The 15,815-nt window shown below is 42.8% G+C and overlaps 1 protein-coding gene across 1 annotated transcript in view; it reads right to left on the reverse strand.

The window, feature by feature from the left end:
- Positions 1 to 15,815, reverse strand: part of igf1ra (insulin-like growth factor 1a receptor) — a 74,650-nt gene that overhangs the window by 22,604 nt on the left and 36,231 nt on the right. Inside the window, 2 exon segments of the mRNA XM_063901806.1 lie at positions 552 to 688; positions 1,611 to 1,911. Coding sequence (XP_063757876.1) covers positions 552 to 688; positions 1,611 to 1,911 — 438 coding nt within the window.

Consider the following 15,815-nt stretch of genomic DNA (forward strand, 5'->3'; position numbering starts at 1 on the left):
AACACACACACACACACACACACACACACACACACACACACACACACACACACACACAGCATTTAAAAGCCACTTTAAAACAATTCTCGAGGGGTCTCTGCTAGTTGCATGACACCGAGACAAGCTCTTAATGCAAATATCCCAGTGAGCACTTAGTTGTTTATCATATGTGGAGATTAGCTTGTGAGCCACCCTGTCAACTAAGCAAATAAACAGCATTAAAGCATAATGTGATAATTGGGTTGGAGTGCAGGAAGCAGATGTAATGTTGATTTTGTGGCCCTCACTGTGAATCCCAGCAGCTTAGACCATCAGACCCTTATCTGTCTCAGTAATCATAACATTTGCTGTGCAGTCAAGTGCAACACAGTGTAGTAAAGCAAGTATACTGTAGTCAATAAAGGATTGCAATAGATTAATATGCAACAGCTTGTAGTCACATTTAATATTATATGTGCTCAGAGTGTAGTATTGCTTATTAAGCTTATTTACACTGCAGCATTTACATTAAATGTGGTGTTTGCACTGTGCTTCTGCAGAGCTGCACTCACTTCCACGTCGGATGTTGATGTCCAGGTTGCCTTCGATGATGGTGCAGTCCTTCAGAGACTGAGCAGCATCCACAGAGTCGATGACGGGGGATGTGCAGGGCTTATCACACGGGCCATTGCAGGCATTGCATAACATTCTGTTTACAGCAGAAGCAGAGAAAAGGAGGGAACGCGAGACATGGGGGGGAAAAAAGGAATAACGGTCAGAGAATGAGCAGAAATCCTATGTGAACTTTTCTTCCTCACCCTGAAGTCATTTGTCAACTGCCTCCCTCCCAAGCATTCCAAAGGATTCAGGCAAATAAGTCTAACTGCAAGATACAAGGTCATCTCCAGAGTTTAATCTTTTATGGGCCCTCATCTGAACTGTGTTTCGTGAGAGAGTGACTCACTGTATTGACCTCAGAGACAAAACAGCAGTGGTATGGCCAAAAAACATACAGCAGAGTGTGCATGAATGTTAGGGAACTGACAAGACAGATCAGGGAGGATGGGTGCATACAGATAAGTGTTCTTGTTCTAGATGAATGTCAAACAAAGGAAGTCTCTTTCAAAGACTTTTGAGTATTAATATATAACATCTAATAGTGGTGAGGGAAAAAAGCACTTTGTTGAGAAACTTTCCCTCTTTCTAAACACAGTGGGAAGTTTAAACATGAATCATATATAGTCTAACACAACATGCTCTTAACCTTTAGCACTTCAAGCTCTGAGCTGTTGCTTATGAAAGGAACCTGTGAAGAGTCAGGTGAAGTTTATCTCAAGGATATTTTATTCAAATGATCTCATTATGCAAAAGTACACAGTGAACACAAGCACCTTCAGTGTCTGTGAATACTGATGAAAACCGCACTGCTAATTCTAAGAGCTCTGGCTTCCTGTGTGAAAGGTTATGATCCCATACACAATCAAATACAGAACATTAACCTACTCAGATCTTAGACATAATGTATATTTTTTAAGCAGTTTTTACTAATATTTTGTATATTCAGTTTGTCACCTGGCATTGCATTTCCATATCACCAGGACCTAAACTAGAAGTGAAGGGTAAGTCTTTACCGATTAGTCTCATTGCGGGTGAAGCCAGAGGGGCAGTCGGGCGTACATTCTCCCCCGTGGATGACAAAGTGAGGGTCTCCGGCAAGGTGCACTTGGGAGCAAAAGTCCATGCTGATGCAGCGCCAGCCCTCAAACTTGTAAGTGTCTGGGGGACAGTCTGGCACGCAGTGACCCTCATGATAGTAGTGGAGGCAGCCGGAGCAGGCCATGTCGTTGTTGGGTTCAGTGCAGCTGCCAAGGCACTGGCTGTGGCAACACTCCCCCCTGTCTGTGCAGGACAGCTTGCAGTTCTCCGGGCATACTGGAGGAGACAGAGAAAGATGGGGAAGGGGTCAGTTTTGGGTGGGTACAAACAGTCTGCACTGCTGGACACTATTTCAACAGAGTCAGGGAAGATAAAGGTAAAAAGATACAAAACTAATGCTTACAAAGCAAGGTTTGTGATGTATAGGTCATGTACAGTAAACACGTTTAATAGCTTGTGATTTTAAAGACGAGTTTCCAATATCATCTGCTTATTAACGAGCCAGGAAGTAATACATAGGTTAAAAGGAGTATGGAGCCAGTTTGCATGTACAGCTTGGCCAGCACTACAATCAACATCCTGTTAAATCATCAAGTTCATAAAGTCAGACCATAAAGCTCCATAATTAATACCATAGTAGACCATAGTATCATCTATTATTTTGAAAAACAAATTATTGGTAGTATATTTATGTATTTATTTCCTCAACCCAAATCTGCAACCAGAAAATAAGGTTAAAATTCTGTACATCTTTAAAATGTGAGTAAACCACAGGACAGAAAACACAGCATAGTATTTGTCATGAATATTCTTCTTTAATGGAAGAAAAGACAAATGCAGCCGGAACAAAATCCCACTATCACTAAAGCTTGAGCAACATGAATAATAAAAGCTCATTGTTTTAGAATCAGATTCAGAAACAGGTTAACACATATGAGGAATTTGCCGAGCAGAGGAAGCTCTTCAGGTACTGAGCATCAAAGAGAAACACAATAGGTTATCAATAACAACTGGGATTTTCCTGTTACTCTGAACACGCATTTGCCAGATGTGAATCAGTTTGTGTGATGGATTGAACAGACCTTACCAGCCTTTAACTCCGGAGAATATTTCAAAATAAAAACATTGACACAGACAAAGAAAAAAGTTACTCATTCAAGGTAAAAATAAGTTAGCCTAGTGCCTGTGAATTGACCATGTACTTGTGATAATCGCATCAACTTCACACTTGAATTAACAGTAAAGAAGACGAAAATTGGTAAATAAAAGACGTCTGTTTTCAAAGTTCAAAAGCATTTTCACTGTAGCCTATTTGTAGAGAAGCACTTTTGGAAATCCACATGTAAAAGGTGTAGAAAGCAAATGATTCCCACTGCTAGATAAGCTTGAGACACTACAGGCAGGGGTGTCCTACTTTAATACGAGTGTGTGTATGTGTGTGTGTGTGTGTGTGTGTGTGTGTGTGTGTGTGTGTGTGTGTGTGTGTGTGTGTGTGTGTGTGTGTGTGTGTGTGTGTGTGTGTGTGTGTGTGTGTGTGTGTGTGTGTGTGTGTGTGTGTGTGTGTGTAAAATTGCACATACATCTATAAAAGGCCTGGTGTAACGGTGCTTTCTGCTGATGATTGTCCACTGTTACATAAAGGGCTGGTTTGGGGCAGACTGAGTCAATTGTCAGTTTTCTTAGGGGAAAACGTGTAACAGATAAGAAATAGTTTTTTTAAAATCTGTTTTGCATATTTGAATTGTGCAAGCAGTAAAGTCTTGTTTCCTTAGCAACCGCCTCCTGGTGCAAAGCCCGAGCATGAAGGAAATGTGCACACACTCAAAACTACACTAAAACACACATTTCACCACTTTCATGTGTGTTAATACAATAAGCAAGACGGTGACACTTAACATATTACTTAATTGGTGTCATTATTTGAGCGATCCCCATAACAGATACTTTTACAGGAGTACAAATAATAAAGAATGCATGTGCATGTGTGTGTGTGTAAATTGTGTGCACATGCATATTGGTATGTAAATATACACGTGTGCCAGAGGGCTAAGAACAAATAGTAACTGCGCTTGTTTATTTGCTTTTAATAAAAGCCGTGTCTGAGCATCGGTGGTTCTCCTCGTTAATCAGCGAAGAAAGTGAAGCCGGCTGCTTGGCTAATCTCTTGATGAATATTTCATGTTTTACAAAAACATCTGCGTAGGTTAAGAACGTGACTGTGCACTACGGTAATGCTGCAGAGTAAACACACATCCCACAGAACCAACCCCAGTTTAGCTTCACAGGGGAAGGAATATGATCATCACTACTGACAGTTTCTCAAATGCTTGCCTCTCATATTCAGTCAAATCTAATAGTTCAAGAGGTAAAGTGGTCTGGTAGCAAAATTATTTTAAATGTACATACATGTAAACGTATTCAGTGGACCTGATACATTATGTTTACTGTACAACACACTGCAGTACCTCAGGAATTTCCAATAATTGTCTCCTCATAAGACAGACCTTGAGATTGCACAGCAGTTACTGCAGCGAGAGTATTTTTATTATAATGCGAGTAAGAGTATTAAGCTATATGGCTTTTCCCATGCATTCTATAGCTTCCCACTCACAATACGTACAAGCTCTGGCATACCGGGAGTTTACTGGCTCTGCGGTATTCATAAATACTGCATCTAAGTATTCTGGATCTGGTCCAAAACATTTTTATTTTTGTTATTCTATTGCATCAAATGCATCAAATCACACACAGGTTCTCACATGACAGCTGTGATTTGATTGTAAATATGATGTTGACTTTAGTGTGTTTAAAGCAGGTAGATCAGTGTGGCTCATGTGCAGAGTGAGAAAAAAAGGGAAACATCAGACGGCTTCGTTTTCTTGGAATCCAACCAAAAGGGGGCAGCCAAAGCAAACTCTAACAAGCCTTATTGGAGGAGGTCCCTTTCTCTCTGCATCATTTTAACAGATTCCTCAATGAAGAGAAATTCCAAACATGCATACCTTCCACAAGAAGAAAGTGGAGGGAGGGGGAGTTGCTGACTTAAATCCATATAAGTCTTTCCCCGGTTTCACTGTGTGACCAAACAACCCATGGTATCAAGGATACAATCCTCTATTAATAGATACTACTAATGCGGCCCTATTTCCATGCTGCTGCTCTCTACACATAGCTATGCAGGGCATTGTGGGTTTCCACTACTTCAAAGGAAAGGGACTACCTAACAAGGGGCTTGTCTTATCATCTTTGTAGTCCCCCCAGTGGATGTTTGATATGAGCAGGATTAAAATAGAATCATCACTTGACCTTAAGTAGACACTGTGTTACATTAATAAGAAACAGAACCCCCCTGCCAACAACCAGCCTTTTCCTAATCTAGCACTGTCATACACTACACAACAGTCAGCACTAAAGAGGCTCCTACTGAACAGCTTGTGAACCCCTTCAACCCAAAGAAGTCATCATGGACAGGCTGAGACAAGGACTGCACTGTTTGTTTTTTGTTCAAAAGGTATTCTGTGGTTGCTTCACTATGTTAAGAATCTGCTTAACATAGTGTGTTTCAGGCCGCAGAGGATTCACAGGAGGGGATGTTGATCCCTTCTTCCGCTGCAACAACACAATGACAACGCAATAAATTGCCAGGGAAACTTGAGATGAGGAGGCTATTTTCGCAAAAAACACTGTTGTGGAGGTGTCATGCAAGATAAACCACGAGGAAACATTTAGCTGAGATTTCAAAATCATAACAACATCGAAGGATGTAAATTTCAATTACAGACAAAAAATATATATGAGAATGCAGAAGAGCAAAAAAGGCAGTAAGCATCAAATGTATTCCTCTGTCAGGTTCGCCTTCTTGTAGCGCAACATACAAAGGGAGGTTCAGGGTCATGTGACCCATCAGAAATCATTCCTTACCCCTCCTCTTTCCCCACAATGTGTAAGGCGAAAAAAGCTGCTTCAATTTGATAACAAGACGGCTAGATTTCAACACTGTCTGACTGGAGAACGGGGGGTGTGTGTGTGTGTGTGTGTGTGTGTGTGTGTGTGTGTGTGTGTGTGTGTGTGTGTGTGGTAGGTGAAAGGGTTCAAAAATGCATTACGTTATTGAATAAGGACGTGGGAGAAAGAGAGGATTGCAGTGCAGCAATGCTCATTATATGAATGCACGTTGTGTCATCTTTGCTGGAGAGCACGCTGTGTAAGTGACTACTACACTGTTTACATTGGGAGGCTGGCGACACTTTTACTGCCAACACCACTCCGCCACCTTTGAAGCCGAAGTATTGTGTGAAGATATAAAGAATCTGGTGAGCTGGTGTAATTTTCCTAAACCAATAATAGGTGGAAGTCTAAGTAAAACAAAGAAAAAATATCCAATAAAAGATGAAACATTTCCCTTTTCATAACATATCAAAGAGCAGCCTATTTTCCCTGCGTCATTGGAGATAAGTAGGAAGCGTGACAGACAGTTGGGAAATCATTCATTATTCACAGTGGGGCAGGAGGGGAGGGGCAGCAGGGAGGAGGGTTTCTGAGAAGAGTAGGGCGGGGTTAGACTGGGAGATATCTGCTGGACCAATAGCAGGTAGGAAGGGGAGGTGCTAATCCCGATGATTGACATGTTATTGAGTCTGGAGCAGAGATGGTAAACAAGTCCTCTCTTGAGCTGAGTCGTAGTCATAGTGACTAAGCATGGCTCTTCCACAGTTTCGGAGAAACCATAAGTTAAGGAAAAAACCCGAACAGACGTAGCTTACTCAACAACAAGCATTAGTACGATTATTCCGGTAAATAGTGTTGTCCCTTAGCTGGAATGTTAGCTTAATACAAAACGACAGGGAGACTGGGATGAAAAACAAAGGTGTTTAGCAGAATGTATTAAAATAAGAACCTAACCACGACATACTTTGCTGTCCCTGCATGATTTCGAAGAAGGTTACTGTAGTAGCTGCATTTTAGGTGTCAATCACGCCTCCACAATGTGAACGGGGCCATAGCTCCATTATGACATGATTACATTTATCTCTACATCACCTCCATTTACAAAACTATTCACTCAACTGCACACTATAGTAATCCATTGCACCGTGGGGATGTGAAGCTTCCCACTCTGTACAGAGTCAGGGCCGAGGAGCTCAGGTTACCAAAGTTGAGAGCAGCAGCACACAGTTAGGTAGCAGAGCCGGAGCACAGTAGCAGACAGAAGGCCTATCAGGGGCTGCTGCCGAATCTCAGGCTGACCCCCCAGCTCCCTGAGCTCCATCAGTCCACATACCCATCCTCCCCGGCAGCCCCTAGTGCATCACTACAGACACTTGTTTAAACCACATCTGCCCAGACGGTCAAAGTGAGGATGTGTCCTCCACTCAGAACGAGTGGCAAACCGCATCAGAGATTCCAGAGCTGCCTTGCCATTCAAGCGATAGTGTCTCAAGTGCCGGGATGGACTGATGTAATACGAGGTTGTGTACTTGTAACTTGTTCAGACAATGTGTCTGTCTGCGCATGTTGGGTAATATCAACCTTTCTGCTGATCAGTGGGGTTTTTCCAAAGGGGTACACTGCACGTGTCATGATGTGATTTTTCTCATGCAGACAGCTGGCTCGGGAAAGCTTGGCTAAATCTGTTCAGTCCTGCACACAAAGGTGTGTGTGAGCCCACTCCTCCCTGTCCCACTGTTTCTGGGTCCCTTCCACTCCCATGCCCACTAAAGACCGGCAATGTGTTTTTCACACAACTATGTGCTGGTCTGTGTGTTCAGGCATGCGTGGCATTTCCCCTAACTCGCATTCAGTCACAACACACACACACACACACACACACACACACACACACACACACACACACACACACACACACACACACACACACACACACACACACACACACACACACACACACACACACACACACACACACACACACACACACACACACACACACACACACACACACACACACACACACACACACACACACACACACACACACACACACCATTCTGCAGCTGCGGCTGTTGTTGTTGTTGTTTACACCTACTAACAGGACACAGGTATGCAGCACCGTCACATGTGAAAGCAATTTGTGTTTTATCACTGACGAGGTCGGCAATGGTCTGGGAGCTATCAAAGACATCCTAAAACAGTTACCAAAACAGTGACAAGTAGAATGTACCTAACAACAATACTGCATTGCAAGTGATTGAGATTAGACATCTAAATTCAAATTTGGGTTAATTGAGATTAAATGTGATTGGTAGGGATGTCCTAACATCAATTACATGAAAGCTGTGTACTTTAAATAACTTGGATTGTAAGTTGAATAAAACTCGCAATTTAAAGATGTTGCCTTTGTCTATGAGAAATGTCATTAGGCCTTTTTAAATTTTTTCCTGAAATGTTATAGAGGAAGCTGTTGAGAAAAATAACCCGATGATTAATTTATAGCAAAAGAATCACTGTAAATGTATGTATAGAAAGATGTAGAAAGAAATCTGGCATTAGGATTTGTAACACAGTGCATATAAACACGTCCAAGTTCAATAAAAGACAGCTAGGCCTACTGCACAGGGAGTCCAAATGTTTGTGTGTAATTCTGATCGGTGGGTCAAACCTCATAACTAAGCCGGGCCAAAGCTGAACTTCTGAATCCCAGTAGGCTGGACTTCTTGTTGGCCCAAAGTCCCAGAGCCCCAGTTCATCCCTCAACAGAAGCACGCCTGAAGTCATATTTGTAGCATAAAGATGGGCCTCTGCGGCAATCTTCCTCATTTTATCAGGCAACACTCCAACTAACTCTGAGGACTCATTTACAGTGGCTGTCATGACAAGGAGGGTTTAAAAAACAGTCTGGCCATATAAGCCAATCACGGCACAGATTTCTTTAGCAGAACAACTCTTCTAAATCTATTATTTTTACAGAGATGTTAATTCAGTACATCTTATGTCCAAATTAATGACAAGCAGGTGCAACACCTGCTGCTTTTCTGATGCTGATTTTGTCGTTTGAAGAAAAATGAGGAAATTAATTTTGACAAAATACTGCCAGTTTATTGTTTTTGTCTTTTCCCCACTAGTGGAGCTCAATAATGACATTCATAGAAATCAGTTGCAGGCAGTTTCAGAGATTGACAGTTACAAGCTGCATGGCTAAATAAGATGCTAAGATAGGCAATGTTTATTTTTATTTAAACAGATTCTGAGGTGTTTCCTCTTACTAAAAGTGGCTTCTAAAAATATCTGACTTCCCAGATCTGCTTCATTAAATACAGTGTGTTTCCTGGCAGTGCTGTGCCGGCTGGCTGGCGAGATGTGTTGGTTGGCTGTTTTGCTAGCTGGGTGACTGGTCGGGGTTAGTGAGAACGTGTCAAGCCCTCTCACATCCCTCCAGCCGCGTACACATCACACTCTAATCCCTCTTGTGAATGCAGAGAAGACATGAAGACAATCTGTACATGGTATCCATCAAACACAAGCTTCACTACACAACGCTGGACAGAAACATAACAAACTAAGCACATAAAATGAACAGCTAACTGCTACATTTGGCTCAGGTGTTTGCATGCACAGTCCAACACCTGGCTGTGTGTACCCACCTGTCCCCAGACAGGCAGCTACCAAGAGCCAACCTTCATCCAAATGGACCAATGTTGATCCTGAACACATTCAAACTCCACCTCACGTCAATAAACACCTTGTTTAAAAAGAAAGTGTGACTCAGTAATGTTCCAAGCATTCATTACTTATAACATTGTTACTATATACTCAAACTTGTTCCAGACTATGATTATCAGATCATCAGAATAGTAGTGGTTCTGTTGCCAATACCTATTTCTGTAGATGACCATCTGCAGCTTTGCAGCACACGGTGCCCAGACATCGTCCTGCACGCCGTCCGGCATACATTCTCCCGGTTGGCACTACGTCTAGATTCACAATGACACATCTTCATTTCAAATTGAGTTCAAGGAGGAGTCCCTAATCATTTTAAGCATAGCAACATTTGCCTTGAGCTGAAAAGCTGATTGGGTTAAGTTTGTGTTCAGTACGAGCATTCCTACCAGGTTAAAATGGAGCACTCTGCAAACACTGGGGCAGCCATTAGTCGATTACGGAACTGATAAGCAGTGGACTGTAAATCCTGGAATTAGTGTTCAGTTCGGCTACATTTTAAGAGTTTGTGAGGTTCAATGTTAGTTTTCATTTGTGTGTATATCTGGTGTCATATTTAGGTCCATGTTACCAAACTGTTCACATAGTTTAAATTGCAGACTGTCAGTATGCTTGACTGCAGTCTTGTCTTTCAGATGACAGTGGCTAGCTGTTGGCACATGCAGACAGACTGCGGTGAAATGTCGTTGCTCTGCCCAATCCTCCAGTGCATCTCCCTCTTCTCTTTGGCAAGTACGCCTCAGTGTCTGCCACCTCACTGGGGCCTGACATTCTGTAAAGTCCTATTAGCCACTTCAAATATGACATCTGGATTTAGGGTTTCCTTTTTCCTCTACTTAATTTAATTTTCACAGTGCGTTTCTTTAAGGTACACACAGTAACATTTTTGAGAGGCTTGACTCGTTCTTAAATAAGGACAAGCTGCGGGTTCAGCAGGGACAGTTGTGGCCAGAGTTAACATCTGTTACGACGGGACACTGAGACTATTCTCTCCAACAGGACAGCCTGTGCCGAGACTTTAGGCGAACCCTTTCAAGTGTAATGGTCTGATAAGATACCAGGGTCCCAGATGGTACAGTAAAACGGTATTGTATTGATCAGGTATCCGTCGTATAAAAATACTCATTTCACATGAAAGAGGCCTGTCAGGGGTTGAACTTTAAACACACAAACCTCATTTGTGTTTTGCCAATTTCCTATCTACTCAGGGAGGTAAAAGCTTGCAGCTTGCAGGTACTTCACAGATATCTGTATAACACAGAAGAATAAAGGCACTTACTGCTGACTTTGTGTCACGTTTGCACACTGATAAGACCATAGAGGACCGATGATGGGAAATGTATGGCAGCATTTAACGACAGGGTGGTTTTCACTTGATCCTTTCACATCAAAGAGTGTTCCTGAATACCAAAAGCAGGAGCTTTATTTCCCTAAACATCGCCTTCATTTTAAGTGGTTGTAGGTGAAAATCAAAAAGCCCTTGTGGGTTACCATGTAAATGTAAAGGCACCAATTATACATAAAATCCACTGCAGAGCAGTAAACAGTAAACTCCTCATTAGCCATTTGGTAACAACAACACCAAATATGGCAGTTCCACAAAGCCTGTGCAGTAAAAAAAAACAAAAAAAACATCACTGTTTACAAGTCTCGGAACAAATTGGGGGGTTACGTCACATTCAGTAAGTTATACTCACAGGCTCAGCGCAGACACAGCTCCTCAGTTTCAACATAAGTGGCACCGTTAATCGGATTTTTACAGTGACGCATTCACAATTGATCTCAAATTAAAGCAGTACAGTCATGAAACAGTAGAAAACTTAGTAGAAACCTGTCGTCTCATATCTAATCTCTACCAGATTTAGTTAAGGGACAGGGTATTGGTGGCAAATCCACTGGGCTCAAGTACATGGGAGACGGGGAGAAGGGTGTTTGGCTGTATGGGCCCAGGAAGGCAGGTGGGTCAAAGGTCAGAGGTTAAAGGCCAAAGCCCCAGATATGGACAGGCTAAGGGTAAAGCTGTGCCTGGCCTCACTGTACCAACAGCAGAAGAGGGCAGTCGGTGTGGATGGAGCAGGACAGCTGACAGGCTTTAAACAGTCCCCAGCCCACACTTCCTATTGGCTGCCAGTGACATCATGGCTCTATCCCCATGTTTCACCTCCTCTTTCAGGGTGGGTGGAGAGTTCAGTTCTTCCTTCTCCTGCTCTCCTTCTGTCCACTCGACCAGGACATGTCTCCCTCGCTTGCACTCTCTCTCTTTCTCCCCCTTCTCTATAACACACACACAAACACTCAGCTTCATGTGCCCCTTTTAGGGACCTCAGCTTACATGGCCAGTCTTGTTCAGCAGGAGGAAAGATAGAGAAAAAGGAAGGATCAGTAAAAAAAAAAAAAAAAAAGAAACATCACAGACACACGCATATAAACACCCTGCACTCATGCTGTATTTTTTCAGGCAAGCCTTTCCTAATTAACACAAGCCAAGTGAGGAGTTTTGGCTGGCTGGCGCATCATGCTATTATTATTGTGAAAGTTTGACATTTTCACAAGCAGACAGCTCACTAAATTACCAGTTGGGCTGCGCTGGAATATATCTGCAGTAACGAAACAAAAAGATATTAACTGAGAAAAAGAGAAGGACGCACAAACAGAAAGAGACCCCATGAAGAGGCACATTGAGAAATAATTGCTTAATACATAAAATATGTGCAAGATAAAGAGAAATCAGACCAGCTATTTATCCAGTCTATTAAAACCGACATGTAGTTAAGGGATGTTGCTGTTTGGGGAGGTCTCAATCTCAGCGATCGATCGCTCCGCCAGACAGGTGTTTTCTGTCTGAGGAGGGTGGAGGCGGAGACAGGAGGGAGGGTGACCACGGTGTGTTTAAGTCAGCTCACAATCAGCACTGTGTTCAGTCCAGAATCACATCCCTCCATGAGAAATAAGCCGTTAAACTGACTATGGAGAAGTGGGTGCATGTAATTTCATCATAGCACAACAGGAGGATTCAAGGGGACAGCAGTACGATTGATGACTGTGGCAGAGGGGTTTACTGGTCAAGATGCAGATGGAGCAGCATCAATCAAAGTTTATTTATATAGCCCGATATCACAAATGTTACATCTTCCTAACAGGACTTTAGAAGATTATGAAGAACAGAACGATTGAAATTCATTCATGAAGCATCTGCTCTACACTGTGTGGACTCCACACAGACATTGAACCACCTTCACCACAAGTGTGCACATACATTAAATTGAAGCATTCAAAGGATGACACAGAGGGCAAATGCCAGTAGCGAGGCAGGGAAATGGGCACTGAGAACAAGTCCGCCCCCAACCACAGGAAATGCTAAGCCCCGACTGTGTCAAACATAGGACTTCAAGACATGATTGAAACAAAATACCCACGCTTTCTCCCCCAAACAAACAATGGCTGCCATTGTGAAATGCTGTGGCACGCTCACAGTCAGGGGGGACATAAAGACAAAGTTTGAAAACAGTGGGCCTTCCACCCCCTCCTCTCATGGCCACAGACAACTTTCTCCTTCAGTTGGGACACAGACAGGGGTACGAAACAATGCAGCCCACTTGGGAGCACCCAGCTCAGAAAAATATGTCTTTGTCTTCCTGTCGTTACAGACCTCACACAGCTCAACGGACCGGGCTGCAACAGTATTAGAGCACCAACAGAGGGCACGGGAGGAGGCACACAAAAACACATCCTGAGAACGTAAACACAGTCTGGGGAGACTTTTATGTTCTTCTTATGACCCAAAAGCGAAGGAATCTCATAAACTGTTAAGTTATGAGATCTTCATTATGAGCAATGTCTGTGTTAAAAGTGATAAGTAAAGTACAAGAACAAATGTATTGCATCTTGGTCACATTCTCACCATTAGCTCATACAAATATTTCAGGCTTATCCTTCTTCTAGCCCAATTTTGTTCAGCCTGAGGGCTTCCTGAAACAAATCACTTTACAACTGTTTTATGCAATTCAGAGGAGACGACTCTGTTCCTTTGACATACATGTGGGAACCTGCAGAAGGAGGACACTGCACCAACCAGATCCCCAGAAAAAGTTCAGACTATATTTACTTGAGAATAACTGTATCCCCAGATGAAGTAATTTGTTGCAGTTATTTCATAAATGTCTTGTTAAGTATTATTGGCCTGAAAGCTGCCAAATTGCACATCATAAACTGTAACAAATGGAGGCCTGAGGCTATATTTACTGCACCACAGTAGCACTGCTGCGGCTCTGGAACTTGTTTCAGGAAATAAAAATTACTACACCTGGTAACAGCAGATAGCTAAGATTATTGTATTCAAATGCATCAAACTTTACAAGGTTGTTTGTAACATTTATATTCGTTATACTTATATTATGTTCATGACATGAGCTGGTGTTAAATATTGCCGGGGCTGAATGGGCTCTGAGTTACATATTATCTAGTCCTTAACAATGAGTCCCTGACAAGAGGCCGGAGTGGGAGGAGGACCAGCACCTGCTAGATCAGTGATTTCCTCCAGAATGCACTTAGACAAACATGAATGTGCACACACTTGCATACTTTGGAACAGCCGGTGTAGGGCCGGCTGGCTACAGACAGCCTGGGGACGGATAGCTGGCTGAGAGAGGGAATGGGAGCACGCTGCTCAATCAATGAGCCATCAATCACACACACACACACAGTGAGAGGGAGCAAACACAGGAAACAGGAGACCATATCCTTTAGCTACCACTCAAAAGAAAAGCCATCAAAGTGATGGCTCTTGTTCCAGGCCCTTTGCCTTGGCCACATTTCCAAGCATTGCTTTGTCTTGTGGTGGTTTGATTGGAGCTACAATTACTCCACCCTGACCCGTCAGAAGAGTTATACTTGGATCATATGAAAAGATGATCAGCGAGCAAAATAAATCAAAGAAGAAATGAAACTAGTGATTATTTTCCTTATTGAGTAATCTGTTGATTCTTTCATTAGGTATCATTCAAACGTATTCCTTTCCCTTAGTTAGCAAGATAATATTTGGTATGCGCACAGGGGTTAGCCAAGCCCAAAATTCAGCATTTATCAGGAAAAGGTTTTCGAATAATGATTTAAAATCAATGAAAGATGCTTCAAGGAAATTCCAGTTTCCCCATTACAATTGTCCAATACCCAAAACACATTCAAGTTAATATAAAAACAAAAGCTCCTCACATTAAGAATATAAAGAAAAGTACAATTTTGCTAACTTTGGTTCAATGATTAATTGACTATCAAATCTGTTGATGATTCAGTTTTTGTCAATCTAGGTAAACAACTGTTCAGAGGTAGAAGCAGACGTCTCTGCAGATGAAAGGCACATTCCACTACTTCTTCCCAGCCCCATTGTGCCTGCAGGAGCACATTCCTGCTGCATGTAGGCAACGCCAGGCCCACCTGAAGCATGTTATTACTGCATCGCCGGTCCTCCGGAGGGAAAACACGAGTTCAGAGAGTTGTGCTGGGAGCAACTGAGCTCACCCAGCTCTAACACTGTGTTCCCAATGTTTGGACGCAGAGCACGTCCAACGCATAAACAGAGTTTTGAGTTGTCTCCAGGTCGTGCTGCTGCTTTTTCTGTATCCTCAGGGGGAGGAAGACAAAGACGAAGACGACGAAGATGAAGAAGGAGAAGGAGAAGGTGGAGAAGCAGGAAAAGGCGGCCAGCGTTGCAGGCAGGGATCAGCAGAATTAATGTACACAGCGAGGAGTAAACAACACCAGAGGACGTCCTCGTGTCCCTGAGCTGCAGTGACAGCATGTCCTCCTGTCTGCACTGTCACTCTGTGTCAGCTCTCATTACCTGCAGCGCTACTCCACCAGCACTCACTGACTGGCTCTCTAATGGCACCTGCTACCTACTGCTGCACGAGTGACAGTAAAGAGGGGGTATCACCATGACAACACTGCCCTATCCCTGACCTCGCGCACATAGGCTCACTGGCTTTTATAAATATTAGCCATATATTATTAATTGATAATACATAAGAAACCAATTCCAGTCTTGTTTCTTGGTGTGTTTAATATTTATAATTTATAAAGCAGAAATAAGGGGACATTTTGAGCATCCACCAAACAAACTGAAAACTAAAAAGTATTTTCCAATATGGGGACAAACTAAAGAAATAACCATCCCCTCCTTCAGAGAATTTTCTCTCACAAAGGACTAGTCTGCTTTTCACCAAAAGCCATAAGTTATCCGGATGGCACTAAAGCGCTAGGGGAAATACAAATGAAAGGGTGGAAGATTTCAACCCCTCTCCCTTGACCGCCCCCTTGGTCCCATCATGCATCAAAGGGAGCTGCACGCCCCTAACTACCCGCAGAGACCCAAGGATGGTCGCATAAGCATTGTGTCCGCGGTTTAAGGAGAGACGCAAGTCGGCTAGAGATAGAATCATGAGATCAATACATCTTGGCAGCTCAACACCTCATGAGCATCCGTGAAATATACTGCAGAACACTCT

The sequence above is a fragment of the Eleginops maclovinus genome, chromosome 2 (assembly GCF_036324505.1).
Source record: "Eleginops maclovinus isolate JMC-PN-2008 ecotype Puerto Natales chromosome 2, JC_Emac_rtc_rv5, whole genome shotgun sequence".
In the NCBI taxonomy this organism is placed as follows: Eukaryota; Metazoa; Chordata; class Actinopteri; order Perciformes; family Eleginopidae; genus Eleginops; species Eleginops maclovinus.